An 18,774-nucleotide genomic window follows, 5' to 3' on the forward strand; every position below is an offset into this window, starting at 1 on the left:
AGCTGCAGAGCCTAGGAGGGCACAGCAGCGCGGCTCGCGGTGGAGGCAGTCCAGCCCGGCCAGCGGCAGCCCGGCGCCCGGCAGCCTGAGCAGCGCCCGTCGCCGCCCACCTCTCTACGACCCCCTTGGTGCCAGCCACCTTCCCCTTCGTCCCTGACCCGCCGGCCGGCCACCTTGCCGGATCCGCTGCCCCTCGGAGCCCCGAGGTCACTGGCCCGCGCCTCCGCTCCTTTGGGCCGCGCACCTCCTTCACGCCCTCCTCCTCCTACTCCTTGTCCTTCTCCCCTGGCCGGACGCCTGGCACCGGGGACCGTTGCCTGACGCTTGAGGCCCTGCTCCACTTTTCGGTTTCTCCTCCTCCTCCTCTCCCTCTTCCTCCTCTTCTTCCTCCTCCACCTCCAACTCTCTCGCCCTCCAGTCACTGTCCTCCCTTCTCGAGCCAGCGCCCGCCACTTGCCGTCCCTACCCAGAGGTGGCAGTGCGCCCGCCCCGGCCCACATCATGGCACGGCTCGGCTTGCCCGCGCTCCTCTGCACCCTGGCCGCGCTCAGCACGGCGCTGCTGGCCGCGGAGCTCAAGTCCAAAAGTTGCTCGGAAGTGCGGCGTCTCTACGTGTCCAAAGGTTTCAGCAAGGACGATGCCCCCACGCACGAGATCAATGGTAGGTGGGAACCCCCCAGGGGGGTGAGCGCAGAGAAGGGGGACCCAGGAGCAGGGATCTATGGACCTCCACCCCTTCACACACACACACCCTTTTGCCCGTTGTTTCTCGCGTCGGAAGCAGGTTGCCAAGAGGAAGAGAAAGACAGGCGGAGGGCGAGCCTTGGCGCGGAAAGTGTCCCGCGGCCCCCAGCGTTCTCTGCCCACGGAGGGGTGCCCCCACCGGTCTGCGGGGTGCCACTCCCGCGTTCTGCTCCACATCTCCCCCCCCCCTCCGACTCCTCGCGATTGTCACGGTCCCGGGAAGCCCTTGGAGGACTGTGGCCCGCAAAGTGCGTGTCACCGGCTCCCTCTTCTTTTCCGGGTTGGAGTTTGTTCTGGGCTCCCCGTTTTGTGGTATGGGTAACGAGAGAGCCAGTGGAGGCATTTGGTGCCCACGGTGCGGGGGGGGGGGGCGGCTTCTAGACCATGCCAGGGTCCCGAGAGGAGGAAGGGGGGGTCGCCCAACATGGGACTGGACTCGATGTTTCATTGATGGCCTTTAAAACCCCTCTCCCCACCTCTTTTCCCACCGGCTGCCAAGGATGAGGAGTTTCCCTTGCTTTGAGCGGCTTTCGTCTTTAAAAAGCAAAGGACTCTCCTGCACTCCTCCAAAGCGTGGTTTGCGGTGGTGGTGGTGGGGGGAGACAGGACGACGCTCTGCTCTCCGGAAGGTATTGGGCGAGCTGAGAATTTCCCCCTCTTCTTTCTCACCTCATTTTAAGGGTTAATTGCACATTCAATTACAGACCTTTGAAAGGACTGATTACAGGAAACCTGCAACCCAGTTTGGAGATGCTTATGCAAATGGAGACGGTTTAGCCTCTGAAAAAGTTCTTGGGATTTCGATCTTGGGGGACTAGGCGGGTGGGGGGGGCTGTCCGTGAGGGGATAGAGCGCAGGAAGGAGGCATCTTTTTCTCTGGCGGGTTGCACCAGTGGCACTCACAGACAGAGGCCAACTGTTGCGCGCCGCCCGGCTGGCCCGTGCTGCTGCGGTGCCCGAGGCGGTGCAGGTAGCCCGTTCGCTCCGAGGGTTCCAGAAAGAACCAGGAAGCTCAATGGCTTTTGGCCAGCAGAACCTAACGGACAAGTGAAAGTTTCAAGCCTGGGCGGCTGCGGCTGGGCAGGAGGGGGGCGCAAAGCTCCATTCTGAACCTTTCATGGAAGTGAGGGAGCAGATAGAGCCAATCTTGGCCTCCCTGGTTTGGTCACCCGGGTGGGAACCCCAGCAGCTAGCAGAGAAAATACTCTTTTTTTTTTTTTTTTTTTATAAATGTTAGTTCTTTTTTTTTTCTTTCTTTTTTTTCTTTTTTTTATATTTATTTTATTTATTTATTCCCTTTTGTTGCCCTTGTTGGAGAAAATACTCTTAATTCCAACCAGGCGGCCCCCAAATCTTAGGAAGGCTTGGTGGTGGTGGTGGGGGGTCATTTTTGGGAAGGGCTAATAATAACCTCCGAGATTAAGTGCACTGGTCAGTTGCACAGTAACTTAACAAAGGTAATTGAGGGAAGTTGCTGGCGCTCTCCAGTGGGTCACCGGTCTCAGTCTAGAAATAGAACCTGAGACCTTGGTGGGGGCGGTGGTGCTGGGAGGGGAGCAGCAGCAGGCGGCACCTTAGCAGTTATCAAATAACTCGCACACTCCTGATTAGAGGCTGTTTGCCCTTGAGCTGCCTGTCTTTTTGGGAGCTCAAGTCTGCCCTCACAGCGGCAGGATTTTATTGGCTGTAGAGCCCTGAAAAGCCCTCTTTCTTCTCTCCCTCACTCTCCTGCCCCGCTAGAAAAAGTAAAGTGAACCAGCAGCCACTGGGAAGCTTGGGGGCTCAGGCAGGCAGGTCAGATCTGGGGTCTTTGTGCCCCCTCCTACTCCCCCCACCACCCCACTGCGTGCCCCTCGGGCCTGGGGCCCAGCTGAGATGATTGGCGTGAAGGTTACACTTGTCATTCCCACATTTGGAAGGGAGGGATGCAGCGATGCCCTTCATGTGAATGTGACAAGTTTTCCTTTTTTTTTTTTTTTTTTTTCTTCTTCTCTGTACCATTGAGAGGCGCTGGAGTGGGTTGGGAAGTGGCCCTCCCTGACTCTCTACAACTTTGCTCAGGTGCCTTACAGGCAAAGGCAGCAGGCCATCTTCTTCTGCCAGTATCCCAGAGCAAAGAGGAAGTTTGGAGGGCGCTGCCAGCACTCCAGCATTAGGTGTTCCCTGACATTGTCTGGTCCTCCCAAAATACCTGACGACTCCCCCCACTTTGCTTAGCAGTCCATCTGGACAAACCCTCTCCCCAGGTTGGAGAGTTATTAGCGACCAGCAGCAGGAAATGGAAGCTAATGTGCTCACACCCAAAACATTTTATTCTTTTTGTCTTGTCCTTCATCTCCCTCCCAGGGCTGCTGCTTTTATTTCCCCCTTTTGAATGACCTACTGGACTGCATTCTCTTGAGGAACAAAGGAAGTGCCTTTTTAGCTGGAATCCTTGGAAGACCACCAAGGACTTTAAGCTCATGCAGTGCAATTTCGCACCACTTTCAACAATAACAAAAATGCATGACTGAATGGCTCAAAAATGTGGAGTGTTAAGAGGCATTCATTTAAGCCTTGGACACTGTCACAACACAGACAGACCCAAGTAAATACCTTTAGATGGCCAGTATAGACAGGGGTAATCTTTACCATAGCCCTGGCCTCTCCAGATGCATACATTAGCCTCCTCTTCCCTGGGCTACTACACTCACTGAACTTTAGGGGGAAACATCCTATGCAGTAACTGATGTTGAGTCTGTGTCTGAGTGGAACAGTTGCCTGGCACTTTGCTGGTGCTGATGGTGGTGGTGGTGGGGTAATGGAGATAGAGATTGAAGTGTGAGAAGTGCAAGAGAGTTTTCCAGGCTAAGGGGTAAGATGTCTGGTTGCCTCACCCTGGGCTTAGCCCAAGTTGAAGGTTTTGCTCCCCGCCCCCCCACCCCTGTGGCCTTGCACTTGTCTTCTTGCTGCTTGAGCAAGCTTTCTGAATGCTCCCTGTTCTTAAGGAGCCTCTGTCTTCTTAGATCATAATTAAGATAATTTGATGTGCTCTCAAGGGTGTCCAGGAGTACATCACGCTGACAGGGCTTCCAGCTGAGGTCCTGCCTTGCCTGTCTGCTTGACCTCCTGTGCTTATCAAATAATGGGGAGCCCAGATGTCACAGGCAAAAGGGATCCTTAGCATGCAGGATAGTGTAAGTTTTCATTTGGTTTTCTGTGGGCATATCTACTCAGGAGTGCCTACTTTGTAAATGTGTCTGTGCATCCAGAAGGGGAGGACAGACCTCTGCCACCAGGACCTTGCCAGGTAATTGGAACACAGCACCGAGTGTGCTAAGTGCCACGTGAGTGGCACTGAGGAAGGTGTAGACACTGGAACTAGGTAATGTTAGTCCACCAGTCTCTCTCTCTTTCTTCCATTCTCTCTCTCTCTCTCTCTCTTTCTCTCTCTCTCTCCAGAGCACTGTTCAGCTCTGGCAGATGGTGGTGCAGGGGACTGAACCTGCGATTTCAGAGCCTCAGGCATGAGAGTCTCTTTGCATAACTATTATGCTACCTACACCCGCCTTTTCTATTTATTTTTTTAAAACTTATTTATTTATTTATTGAATAGAGACAGAAAAATCTAGAGGGAAGGGGGAAGATAGGGTGAGAGACAGAGTCACCTGCAACACCACTTCATTGCTTGTGAAGCTTTCCCTACAGGTGTGGACCTGGGTTATATACACTGTAATGTATGTGCTTAGCCAGGTGTGCCACCACCCGACCCCTCACCAGTTTATTTTAAATTTTTGCTAGAGACAGAAATTGAGGAGGGTGGGGGAAAATAGGCAGAGAGACAGACATACCTTCATCTCTGCTTTACCATTTGTGAAGCTTTGCTCCAAGTGGGGACTAGGGGGTTTGAACCAGGATCTTTGTGCATGGTCCTATGTTTTTTCTTTTTCTTTTCTTTTTTTTTTTTTTTTGCCAGAGACCTCCTTAGCTCTGGTTTATGGTGGTGTGGGGGATTGAACCTGGGACTTTAGAGACTCAGGCATGAGAGTCTTTGCATAACCATTATGCTATACCCCCACCCTGTCCTATGTACTCTAAACAGGATTAACCACTGCCCAACTCATAGTTCACCATTTTTTAAAGAATATTTTATTTATTTTGAATGAAATAGAATCACAGATAGATAAAGACACCTGAGCACTACTCAGCTCTGGCTTATGGTGGTTCTGGGGGTTGAACCTGGGAACTCAGAGCCCCAGGTATGAAACTCTTTTGCAGAACCATTATGCTGTCTCCCCAGCCCCAGGTTTTTTTTTAATGATTATGATAATAATAAGCACAAAAGTCTGACTGTTGTCATTGCATCTCCTTCCATAAAAGCCAAGGACAGAGGATATGCAACAGTTGGCTATTATTACTAATAAAATTACTAATATAAATAAAATTTGTGATCTTTATTGAACTTGCTTTTTAAAAACAGACATTGTTGCTTAGAAACGTTCTTAAGCTTGTCAAAGGTTCCTTTCAGATAACTTTGAATGATACTGTGGGTGACTTTGTGCCATTATTGTGGTTTTGGAAATTTTATTTCCTGTTGCTATTTACATTCATGAGTGAGATACCCATAGATGCACGTATGTGTGTGTGTGTGTGTGTGTGTGTGTGTGTGCATGAATATGCATACCTCAAAGGATTGTGGGAATCAAACTACATTAGCTCACATGAAAGAACTGTTTTGGAGAAATAGTGATACTTTCTAGTACTGATTTAAGTATGTTTAGGTGTTGTAATAGATGTTTTACAGAGTTTTATGTATTCATTTTTTTTGTCACCAGTTATCACTGGGGCTTGGCACAAAGACCATGATTCAAGTCCCTGGTCCCCACTTGTAGAAGGAAAGCTTCACAGGTGGTGAATCAGGGCGACAGATATGTCTATCTCTCCACCTGTTTCCCCCACCCCTTTCAATTTCTCTGCCACCACTCTTGATAGCCATGTTTTGCTTTTTTCCCCTTCTACTTTTATTGGACAGGAGAGAGAGAGAGAACTTGAGATATCAGGGGAAGATAGAAAGGAAGAGAGAAAGATAGACACCTGCAGATCTACTTTACCACTCATGAAGCATCCCTTTGTAGGTGGGGAGCACTCAACTTGGTGTGTATCCACAGGGTTCCTGCATTCATTTTTTTAATTGAAGCATTATTTTGTATTTAGTTTAGTTTTGTTTAAGTTTAAAGTTGGTTGAGTGTAAGACAGAGTATGTCTTCATGCCTTTGATTCTTTTCCTGCTTTAAGTAGATGGGTTGGCCTTTGCTCTGAACCAGATCTTTCCTTCTGGAATCATCTATTTAGCTCCCCGTGCTTCATTTGAGAAGGTGTTCAGACTGACCCATGAGAGAAAATTCTCTCAAGTAGAATAGGGTCTCCCTTCTGGACATGCTCCCAAAAGAACTTAGTATAAATTCTGGCTTATACAACTCAATCTCTAGTTGGAACACACATATATAAAATATTTGATTCAGTGTAATTATTGTTTTGCTTTTTAAATTATTATTATTATTATTTAAGGTTAGCTGGGGAGTGGATGAGGAATGAAGAAGGAAGTAGTCTCTCTCTCTCTCTCTGTATATATTTTCTTCTTGTCCCTACAAGGGAAACTGAATCAATGTTCACTAAATCAGCTGAAAGTGAGTCTCTAGCTCTCTCTCCCGTAACATCTCCTGTGTTAGCACTGGGCACATTTCCATGTATGTTCACCCAAAAATGCATTTGTTGGCACCTTGAAAAGGACCAGTATTGATTGAGTGTCTTCTTTGGGTCTGGTCCTATCTGTGTAGAGAATGAAACACTATTATCTCAAGTCCACAACTGCCCTGTCACCCTCAGTGCACAGTCCAGGGATTAATAAAGGTATTTATAGTCTCACAGCTAGTGAATGGTGGAGGTAGGATTTGAAACGAGGTTTTATCTGCCTGGCAGGAAGTGTAGTCCATGTTGTTTATTCTCTTGTACTGATCAGCAAAACAGAGTGCTGCCTCTACTCCCTTAGGGGGCTGGCTTCAGAAATGAGAGTCTTCTGATGCCACTACAGAGGAGTCAGTCATGTTCTTTGCCAGCAAAGTGTCTAGTACCAGCACTGCAGCCACATGTTGGTTACCTTTCTTAAGGGATGTGTTCTATGAAAGTTTATTTATTTTATTTATTTTTATGAGAGACAGAGAGGCAAACGCTAGAAGAAGAAGAAGAGACAGAGAGAAATTGAAAATGGTAGGGAGGTAGAAAGGGAAAGAGACAAACATATGCAGCCCTACTTCACCACTCCTGAAGCTTTCCACCTGCAAGTGAGGACTAGGGGCTTGAACCTAGGTCCTTGTGCACTGTAGTGTGTGTGCTTAACCAGGCGTGCCACTGCCTGGCCCCTGTTTTGTAAAACTGTCATAGTCTGCTACATACCCAGGCTGAATGGTGTAGCCTGTTGGGACCATTGTCTGGAAATGCAGGACTTTAGTTTTTATTATTTTTTAAGAACAGGGGCAGACACATGTATAGCTTCTCAACTCTAAGCAACCTGGGGACTAAGCTGGCAGCTCTTGGTGTTTGAGGTAACCAGCCAGCAGTACCAAGTGTGGGAGCATACTCCAATCCTCGCTGAATAGTGTGTGTGTGTGTGTGTGTGTGTGTGTGTGTGTGTGTGTGTGTGCATGCGTGTCTTTGTGTGTGTTTGACAAACTATCCAGTTGCATTCTCCGCCAGGACACCAGTGCTATCATGGGCTTATTCTGCTTTGATGATAGATTGTCATTTATGGTCTGCTGTTCTCCTGGGAATCTTCTGGATCTAAACACTCTGACGCGGAATAGATTTAGAGTAAATCTCCAAGATACGCTTGCATAACTCAGGGATTTGTTTTTAGGAGAGGGAGGGAGGGAAAAAGAGAGGGAGGGAGAGAAAAGGAGGGAGGGAGGGCGAGAGAGAGGGAGGAGAGAGGAGAGAGAGAGAGAGAGAGAGAGAGAGAGAGAGAGCAGGCAGTCTAGAGCACAGTGGTGCTGTATTGAACCCTGAGCCACTTCTATGCAGGCCCTGTGGTCTGTTCACTGAACTACCTTCCCATCTGCTAGAGAATAGTTTTAAGATTTTGGAAGAGTACTTGTCTCCCACTACTTTATGACTAACTGAATGCTATAGAAATTTCTCAGAAAGAATAAGAATATTTTCTCTTTCCACATTGACATGCACTTTACAAAATAAATGATTGTATGATTATTGTATGATTAAGCAACTTAGAGCAAGTTGGGAAGGGGTAAGTTAGCATATGAAATGCAGTGTATACAAGTGTTCCAGGCACATCAGTTAACCTGAGAAAATAAATTTAAGGGCCAGAGTGAGAGTTCATCAGGTAGGGCATGTGTCTTGCCCTGTGTGCAGCCCTGGTTTAAGCTCTGGCACTACATAGGCGTGCCATGGCACCAGGGGAAGTGTGAAGGGCATAGTGTTGTCTCTCTTTCTGAATGGAACAGTGAAATTGCACATGCATGAGGTCCCAACTCTCCCAGGGGGTGGTACAGTGGTTAGAACTCTGAACTCCTCAGCACTGAGATCCCAAGTTCAGTCCTCAGCATCACATATGCCAGAGTGGTGTTCTGGTTCGCTCTCTTCAATCTCTGTCAATAATAAGTAAATTTTAAAAACATAATAAAAATGGGAACCAGGTGGTCGTGCACCTGGTTGAATAGACATGTTACAATGCGCAATGACCCGGGTTTGAGCCACCTGCAGGGAGAAAGCTTCACGAGTGAAGCAGTGTTGCAGGTGTCTCTCTGTCTTTCCCTCTCTATCACCACATTCCCTCTTGATTTCTGGCTGTCTGTATCCAATAAATAAATAAAGATAATAAAAAAATTAAAAAAATTTCTAACAAAAACAATAATAATAAAAGTGTAGGGATTTGGACAGTAGCTCAGTGGGTTAAGCGCACGTGGTGCAAAGCACAAGGACCAGAACAAGGATCCCGGTTTGAGCCCCTGGTTCCCCACCTACAGGGGGGGTCACTTCACAAGTGGTGAAATAGGTCTGCAGGTGTCTATCTTTTTCTCCCCCTTTCTGTCTTTCCCTCCTCTCTCGATTTCCCTCTGTCCTATCCAAGAACAACAGCAGCTGTAACAACAGTAACAGTAATAACAAGGGCAACTAAAATGGAAAAAATGGCTTCTAGCAGCAGTGGATTCATCGTGCAGGCACTGAGCCCCAGCAATAACCCTGGAGGCAAAATAGTAATAATAATAATAATAATAACAACAATAGTAGTGTAAAACTGGTGTATCGGGAAGATGACTCAATGGTATAGCATATTTGAAGCCCTGGGTTCTATTTCTCTCACTACATAAGAATAACAAAAACCAGACAAATATAATTACATGAATGGTGGAGCTGTGCTTAGGTCTCACTCCTCACTCACTCATAATAAAGATTTTTTTTTCCTGTATTAGTAGTTTTTTCTTTATTGGGGGATTAATGGTTTACAGTCAACGGTAAAATACAGTAGATTGTACATGTATAATATTTATCAGTTTTCCACATAACAATCTAACTAATCTAACTAACCCCACTCCCAGGTCCTCCTCTGCCATTGTGCTTGAGGACCTCAACACCCCCCCAGTCTTACTTTGATGAATATTTCTTCTTCTCCTTTTTTTTTTGTTTTTTAATAGAGCTGGGAAGTGGACTTGTAGCAAAGTACATGAGACTCGGGGTTCATTCATTGGCACAGCATGAGTAGGACAATCTTAATTTTCTTGTTTTCACCATGCAGAGGAACACAGGCTTAAGGTTAACAGAATGTTTTATACAGACAGTCAAAAACACGGCCAGGTAAGAACTAGCATTTTCATTTCCATTTGGTTAAACATCTGTTGCTTACTATAGAGAACATGAAAGTGCAGAAAATTCATGAAGCGATTCCATCCTGGAGGTAATTTGAAATATTATATTTAAGTTCTGATGCATTTAATTCAACAATCTGGTAGGAGAAAAAAAAATCAAAGAGATCCATCAGCTAGGTATTCAGTTTTTGAAAAAGAAACTCTTGACAAATGTTAGAAATTAGGAAAAAAAATTGAATGGAAGAGTTAAAAAAAAAGTCAATAACCTCCAGAAAGCCTGGAAACTATGTAAAAACATCTTATTGGAAGCCCAGATAAATGTGTGCCAGACATCAAAAAGACCAGCTGCTTGGGGAAAGGAAAAAAGAACCTGGCATGACTAACTGGCAGAGTAAAAGAGGCTGCAGCAGGGTGAGGGGAAGGCATCTTTCATGAAATAGAAGAATTTGACGCTGATGGAGGGGCCATTGATGAGGTGTGACAGGGCAGGTATAAACTAGAAAATTAAGTGGGATGAAAGAATTGCCAGTGACCCTTGCAAAGATGGCCCATGTGATGCTCATGGTGGAAGGTGTAGCTGTGAACCCAAGCTACCAGGGAATTCAGTACCTTCTTTGCGTGCAAACTCTGCCTGATCATTCTCTTAGAGTCCTTCTGAGAGAGAAGCAAGTAGATAGAAGTAGTTTAGGCTGTAAGAATTGTGCAGTGGAATTCCAAGACCAAAAGAGTTCAGAACATACAATTCAACAGTAGAACAATGTGGGGGTGTTGCTTCCTTTTAATTTTTCCTTCAGGCATGATTGATAAATGCTACTTCTTGCAAGTGTAGTGATTTGAATTTTTATTATTGTTACTATTTTTATTGCCACTACGGTTGTCACTGGGGCTCAGTGCCAGCATTACAAACCCACCTTTCCTGGCTGCCATTTTTTTTCTTTTTTTATTTTGCTAGGACAGAGAGAAATTGAGAGGGGAGAAGAGAGAAGAAAAGAGAAAGATAAGATACCTGTAGACCTACTTCACTGCTTGGGAAGCTTCCCCTTGCAGTGGGGAATGGGGGATCGAACCCAAGTACTTGTGCATGGTAGTGTGTGCTCTCAACCACTGCATGACCTCCAGTGATTTCACATTTATATCCATTGCAAACTGATCACTCATAGGTTGTCTACTAGATTTTCTTGGACTTTTCAAATTTCTAATATGGTGATACGATTGGCTGTTATACCCATGCTGTTAAATGCCACTGAATTACTTCTTTTATACCTGGCTTTTGTGTCTCTTGATCTCTTTAACCCATATTGCCTTCCCACCAAAGGGTCTTGGTTTAACTAGGACAGAAAATTAGAGTGAGGGGAGACTTGAAATCTCACTGTCCAAGATTACATGCATGACTTCTTGGTGGCAAAAGCATCTCTAACATGGCTGTGTGAGAAATTAGTTGTCTGATACCTTTGGTGAGGTTCTTCTTATTTTATTTATTTATTTTGGAGACAGAGAAATTGAGAGGTAAGGGGAGACAGGGAGAGAAAGAAATCTGCAGCACTGCTCTACTGCTCATGAACCTATAGGTGGGGATCAGAGGCTTGAACCGGGGACCTTGCCCTTTGTGGACTCTTCTTTCTTTGTATGGAAAGGGGGAGTGAACGCTAGGTTAGATCAGTGATACTCAGTACTGGCTATACATTAGAACCTCCTAGAAGCTGTTTAAAATCTACTGATGCCTGAATACTGGCCCACCCACCACCAATTAAATCATCTCTCTGGCAAAGGGACTAGGTTATAGTGATTTTTAAAAATTATTCATTCGCTTTAAAAATATATTTTTTATTTATTTTAGTGAGAGAGACAAATATAAACACACACACACACACACACACACACACACACGACCAGAGCACTGCTCAAGCTCTGGTTTATGGTTTATGGCGGTGCTGGGGACTGAACCTGGAACCTAGGGGCCTCAGGCATGAAAGTGTCTTTGCAGAACCATTATGCTTTCTCCCCAGTCCTATTAATTTATTAATTTATTATTTATTTCTGATTGAGACAGCAATTGAGAGAGAAGGGGGAAATAACAGAGGAGAGAAAGAGAGGCACCTGCTTCACCACTTGTGACGCTTCACCCCTGAAATTGGGGATCATGGGCTGAATATGGGTCCTTACATACGGTAGGTAGTGATGATTTTTTTCTCATGTGAGAGAATGTTTCACACTACACACACGTACACACATGCACATACGCCATAGCACCACTATGGCACATGCAACGCTGGTGACTGACTGAGCCAGTAATCTCAGACACAGAAGTCCAGTGCTTTCTCCGTTGAGCAATTTTTCAGGCTGCCACGTTTTTTTTTTTTCCCACCAGAACTTTGCTGGGGCTTCACACCTGCATGACCCCACTGCTTCTGGCAGACTCTGCTTTTCCTGGTAGAGGCTGAGAGTCAGAAAGAAACACTACAGCACTGTTAATAAAGCTTCCCCCTTTGCATTGTGGGTAGGGGCCTGGACCTCGTGCACGGTAAGGTGCATCATTATCAGGTTCTAGCTACTTTTTTCTGGCTCCTTATGGTAATTTCTTCAAAGCTTCCCAGTGGTTCTAACAAGTATCCACAGCAGAGACCCATTGCCCTACAAGATCTTCAAGGTCCCATCCATGTTACACAATTTTCTGGGTCTCAGTTTCTCCAAGAAATCCATCACCAAGTATTGGTTGAGAAGAGAGCTTTTTTTTTAAATAAATACATTTTTATTACCTTTATTGTATTTACTGGATAGAGACAGCCAGAAATTGAGAGGGAAGAAGTGATAGAGAAAGAGAGACAGACACCTGCAGCACTGCTTCACCACTTGCAAAGCATTCCCCCTGCAGGTGGGGACTGGGGGCTCGAACCTGAGTCCTTGCACATTGTAACATGTGCACCCAACCAGGTGTGCCACTTGGCCCTGAGAAGAGAGCTTTTATGGAGGCTCAATGCATGCCTGTTGGGTTTAAGAAAAATTTGAACTTGGAAAAAAAGTAATTTTTAATCACGTAAAAGCCATATGGCATAGAATAAGCCCTAAGTGGTGACTGATGCTTTGCTGGGGTAGAGCTAAGACTAGGACATTGGGAGTACCTTGGAGATACTTAGAAAGGAATATAGACTTAATGGCTCTATTGATTAAATGTCGGTGCACTCAGTGATATTTGTTCCCTTTCTCTTTATAGGTAAAATAAAAAGCAATCTCTTTATCCTTTACTTTAAATTCCTCTTTGCCATGTGTTTATTCCCTTCAAGTATCTTATCAAGGAGTAGGAGTACAGTAAATCCCTAGGCTTCTAATCTGCGCCACCATAGAGAACACAGCTGGGAATGTGGATGTAGGCAGAAAAGCAAAATGATCGAAACAGCTGTCATCAAACCCATGAACTCTACTTAGCGAAAAGACAGCAATATACCATGATACCATTCGTAGTCATCGATTGAACAGCTTATCTCTGTAGCACAGCCTGCTTGGTGCTGAGGAGCCAGAGATTGACAGAAGAAAGAAGTGAGGTGGGGAGGTGGCTTGGCAGTGGAACACCTGACTTTTTTGTGTGAGTTCCTGGGTTTGATCCCTGGCACTGGGTTTGATCCCTGGCACCCTGTGAAATGGTAGAGTGATGCTCTGGTCTCTCTAAAAAAAAAATTCCAGGAGATGGGGAGATATGCAGTCAGTAACACACCAGACTTATATGCCTGAAGACCAGAGGTCCTGGGTTCAATCCCCAGAGCCACCATAAGCAAGAATCGGTCAGTGCTCTTTGTCTCCCATTAAACAGTGAATAATGAGACTTTTTTTTTCTTCAAAAAGCAGACAAGAGGAATAAGGTTTTTTGAGGTGCTTATATTCAAACTAGGTAGATAAGATTTAAGCATTAGAAGATTTTAAAAAGTTGGTGTTATTTATTCATTATTGGATAGAAACAGAAAAATTTAGAGGGTGGGAGAGATAGACACTTGCAGCCCTACTTCACCACTCATGAAGATTTCTCCCTGTGGGCGTGGGGGCCAGGGGCTTGAACCTGGGTCCTTGCACAATGTAGGGTGTGTGCTTAACCAGGCGCTCCAATGCCTGGTGCCATTTACTTGTTTGACCTCCTAGTCTTTGAGTAGAAATAATAAGTGAGGGCTGCACTGAATGGGAAGTGCAGGGGTCCCAGGAAGGGATAGTTTTAGTGGCAGGCCAAGGTGGCATTTTGGGAGAAGTGAGAGATGACTGTGTGAAATGGTAGATGTTGGTGGTGTTGGTGGGAGCTACACAGACAGAACAGTAGACGTTGAACTTGCTGATTTGAACCTTTTGAGGCTTTAGGATGGGATGGATGATCAGAAGCCCCATCAGAAGCCCCTTGGGGACACTAGTATACCTCTGGGCAATATTAAATCATTATTTTTTAAAATATATTTTGATAAAAAAAATCTCACTGAAGTTATTTTAGAAAGCATGCCATAGAAGCCAGATGGTGTGTCTATCTTTCTCTCCCCCTCTATGTTTTCCTCTCCTCTCTCCATTTCTCTCTGTCCTATCCAACAACGATAGCTATAACAACAACAAGGGCAACAAAAGGGAAAAAATAGCCTCCAGGAGCAGTGGATTTGTAGTGCAGGCACTGAGCCCCAGCAATAACTTTGGGAGAGAGAGAGAGAGAGAGAGAGAGAGAGAGAGAGAGAGACATACTTAAAATAATGCAAGAATTGCTGGCGGGACGGTGGTAGAAAGCTAGCTTAGTGGGTAGAGCACCTATCTTGGCATGCATGTGACTTAGGTCTGAGCCCTGACATTACTTGGAAGGTACAGTGGCTCTGGAGGAGGGTGTGGAGCTGTAGGGATCCTTTTTAGTGGAATAGCAGAAGCATCACTGAAATCACTCATATTTAGGGCCCAAACCCTCTCTGTGCCAAGAAAGGAGAGAAGACACTTCAAGTCTTGTTCACGTTTGCCTATTTACAGAGCTTATCTCCCCAAGAATACTGAGTCAGTAAGTAGTTAGATATTTTTAAAAGTTTTTGAGTTCATGTCCATTCTGTGTTTGATTTATTATGAAAGAGATACAGAGAGAAAGAGACACCAGAGCACTGCTCAATTCTGGTTTATGGCAGTGTTGGGGATTGAACCAGGGAGCTCAGAGCCATTGTGCTGTCTCCCCAGCTTAGTAGTTAAATTTATATATTACTTTGTTGTATTTTTTTTACTTTGCCTCCAGGGTTATCTCTGGGGCTCCGTGCCTGCACTATGAATCCACTGCTTCTGGTGGTACTTTGTTGTATTCTAAGAGAAAACTAAACTAAACTAAACTAAACTAAACTAAACTAAACTAAACTAAACTAAACTAAACTAAAGGCTAAGGGTTGTGTATTATTAACTCAGGATCTTCCTCACTTAAGAACTTTTGCTTGGGGCACTGGGTGGCGTTGCACCTGATTGAGTGCACATATTACAACACACAAGGACCTGGGTTCAAGCCCCATCCCCAACCCCACCTGCCTACCTGCAGGGGGAAAACTTTGCGAGTGGTGAAGTAGTGATGCAGGTGTCTCTCTGTCTCTCTTCCTCTCTACTTCCCCTTTCCCTCTTGATTTTTGACTGTTTCTATCTAACAAATAAATACAGATCATTAAAAAATTAGGAAAAAAACTTTAGGGGGAGCAGGCACGGTGGTGCATCTGGTTAAGTGCACACATTACAGTGTTCAAGGACCCAGGTTCAAGCCCTGGTCCCCACTTGTAGGGGGGAAAGCTTCACGAGTGGTGAAGCAGGGCTGTAGGTATCTCTGTCTCTTTGCCTCTCTCCATCTCCCCTTCCCCTCTAAATTTCTCTCTATACAATAATAAATAAATAAATGATTAAAAAAAGAATATTTGGTTGTTGGTTGTACCTTCTCTAAATTTAGTAGATTTCTCTCCTTTCCCCCTTATATAGCCCTCCTCCCTCTGTTTTTTTAATATTACCTTTATTTATTTATTGGCTAGAGAAAGCCAGAAATTTAAAGGGAAGGGTTGATAGGGAGTGAGACAGAGAGGCACCTGCAGCCCTGCCTCATCACTTGTGAAGCTTTCCCCCTGTAGTTGGAGACTGGGGGCTTGAACCTGGGTCTTTGTGCATTGTAATCTGTGTGCTCAACCAGGTGTGTCACCACCTGCCTCCCTCTTTCTGTTTTGATTCATTTATTAATGTGTGTGTGTGTGTGTGAGAGAGAGAGAGAGAGCGAGCGAGACAGAGAGAGTAAGACAGAGAGAGAGACAGAGTGAGAGAGAGCAAGTGCATGTGTGAGAGAGAAAGAACCAGAACACCATTCTGGCACATGGGAAGCCAGGACTTGAACTTAGCATCTCATACTTGAGAGTCCAGTGTTTCATCCATTGTGCCACTTCAGGGGTCTGCCTCTTGTAAGCTCTCTTAGAGCATCTAAGTTACGCCTGCTTTGCCATGCACACCACCCACGTTCAAGCCTGGTCCCCACTGCACTGGAGAAAACTTTGGTGCTGTGGTGTCACCCCCACTTCCATCTGTGTTAGATTTAATTGCTGCTACTGTTGATGTCTGCTGACTGAACTCAGTTTGGGAAACTTGACATTCTGACCTGAAGTCACAGGAGACGAGAGGTCACAAGTTTAAATATTTGAATATTGACTTCTCTTTTAAACATTCACCAAACAAAGTAAATGTATAATCATAATCAAAGAAACACTTCGAAGTTAAGGCGAAGAGTGTGATATTAAGAATGAGGACACATCTGATTGTCCTTGTCTCTGACCTTGTTGATTATTGCCACCCTAAGGGAAAAGAAGCCCTTTCAAGTATTACTTGAAGACATAATACTGTATAATTTTATCTCTAATTTCTGCCACATAGCCTTGCATATGGTAGGTGCCGGGAGAAATGTTTGTGGTTCAAAAGTCAACAGAACAATATTCAAGTGTGATTTTTTTTTTTTTACTTTCATTTCTATTCTGCTAAGCGCTTCTTTCTCTGTTCATTTTTTAAAAATGCATTCAGTCCTAGAAGTTCAAGCAAAAATATTATGTTTGTTTCTTGACTGGCTTGGAGGTAGGAGCTGAGTCTTTCCTGTGTGTGTGTGTGTGTGTGTGTGTGTGTGTGTGTGTGTGTGTGTTTAATCCAGGCCGAGGAATGGTTGCTTCTTCCCTGTCTCTGATGCAGATGTTACCAGGAACTTGGTTGTACCTGCAGAGCCTTTGTTTCTGTTCTGTTCCACCAGGTGTTCACTTCCCTCCTCTTCCCCAGGAAGTTAGCTGGGGGGGTGGGGGGGGGTGGGGGAGCAGACAGGATTGTCTTCTTTGTCTAGTCCAGTTCAAGGTCACCTGGTCTCAGCTGCATCCCAGCCATTCTTTTCACACTCCTCCTCTCTTTTCACAGCCATTGTCAGTTTGACTTTCTCAAGCCTCTTAAAGCCCGACTTCTTTCTCTTATGCCTGGGAGCCGAATGGAAGTGGTTTCTTTTGGACTGGAGAGCTTTCCTTAGTTCTCCAAACTCTCTAAACCCTTGACGTCTGCATCTTGGCAAGCTTTAAGCCACAGGAGCTCCCCTCCTTCGGTGATTGTTTTTCTACCACATTTGCTTTTGTCTCCATTGAGCACTCTTCAGTCTGGTGTTTAGTTGGGAGATGAAAACAAAGCGCACTGTCCTTGCAGTCTGCTGTGTAAAGCATGTGGTTAACAGTTACTACTTGCAATGGTCCAGTCTGAGTGGGAGTATCATTTTTCTTGGCAGTCACTTCACAGAAAGGCCTGTTTCTTTAGTGCCAGAATAAGCAGTCATTACATTCCTCACAATTTATAGTCAAATTATTATCTGCTATTGTTAAAATTGCTTTAATTATAGAATATTTCCCCATGCTAGGTTTTTTAAAAAAGCAAATCAAGACACATTTTTTTTTCCGATGGTACACTTTGAGAAAACTAGTCCTTAAGAAAAAAAAAATCACCCCCTCACTAGGGTGTTGGAGAAATCATTTTTGTGTGAATGAGAAAGCATTTTATTTTGTTTTGATTTGATTTTGTCTTCACCGGGTTTTCACAGTTCCAACTTTTAAACATTTTATTTTCTTTATTTGTTTTGGATATAGAGAGAGAAACACTGAGAGGGAAGAGGGGTAGAGGCAGAGAGAGACAGTACTATTTCACTGCTTGCGAAGCTTCACGCCTGCAGGGTAGGGACTGTGGGCTTAAAGCTATCCACAGTGTAACATGTGCTTAACTAGGTGTACTACCACTTAGCCCATGGCCCAAGTTTTCTAGGGAGAGAGTTAAAGACAGAGAAAAACAAAGAGGGTTGGCTGGGGGAGAGACCACAGCACTGAAGTTCCTCCAGTGTGGTGGGAGCTGGGTTGTGCACACAGCAAAGCGAAGCGAAGCAAGCACACTATTTTGCTGTACCCGCCCCTCCCAACACTGTAGGGGAGGAGTGGAATAGGTTCACCTTAAACTGAATTTGAACTAAATGCCCTCTAGCTGACTGGTTGGTTAATCTTCTTCTGACTTGTTATTCCCAGTTTGGAACTAACTTTTTGTCCCTCTGCCCCCTCAGGTCCAGTGAAGCTGGATACACATGGGGAAGAAGGTTCTACTGGTGGGGGGTGGAGTCCATTGATCATTAGCTGTGTGGCCATCTTAGAAGAAGGGCTGGTAACTTTCAAGTTGGAAGGCAAGTGAAGAAACTTCAACCTTCCTGTAGCCAAGACTGTGACAGTTTTCTGATAACTGGAGCAGATTTAGGTGACTGGGTGGGATATATTTTCATTTATTAATCTATTTTTTCTTTTTTACTTTTTCTTTCAAGCCAGAGCACTGCCCAGCTCTGGCGTGTGATGGTGCTGGGGATTGAACCTGGGACCTCACAACCTCAGGCATGAAAGTCTATTGTAGAACCCTTGTGCTGTCTCCCTAGGCCCTTAGCCTTCCTATTTTAAGATTTTTGTTCCCATTAGAAATAGAAACCAGCATTTAATTTCTGTTTAAAATATTTTGTTTTCGTTTTACGTGAATTTGTAAAAGAGAACAGAAGGACTGAGCGAGGAGGGCACTGCTCTGGCATATGGTGGCATCAGAGGTGGGCCTCAGGGCCTCAGGTACGCAGGTCCTGCTCTTCCTCTTTGCTATCTCCCCAGCCCATGCATGTTATTTTCCT

The 18,774-nt window shown here is 45.1% G+C and overlaps 1 protein-coding gene across 1 annotated transcript in view; it reads left to right on the forward strand.

Moving 5' to 3' along the window:
* Positions 1 to 501: 501 nt before the first annotated feature.
* GPC4 (glypican 4) overlaps positions 502 to 18,774 on the forward strand; it is a 141,653-nt gene continuing 123,380 nt past the window's right edge. The window contains exon 1 of the mRNA XM_007517013.3: positions 502 to 661. Within this exon, the coding sequence (XP_007517075.1) occupies positions 502 to 661 (160 nt within the window). The remainder of the gene's footprint in view (positions 662 to 18,774) is intronic.

Source organism: Erinaceus europaeus, chromosome X, assembly GCF_950295315.1.
Source record: "Erinaceus europaeus chromosome X, mEriEur2.1, whole genome shotgun sequence".
Taxonomy (NCBI): Eukaryota; Metazoa; Chordata; class Mammalia; order Eulipotyphla; family Erinaceidae; genus Erinaceus; species Erinaceus europaeus.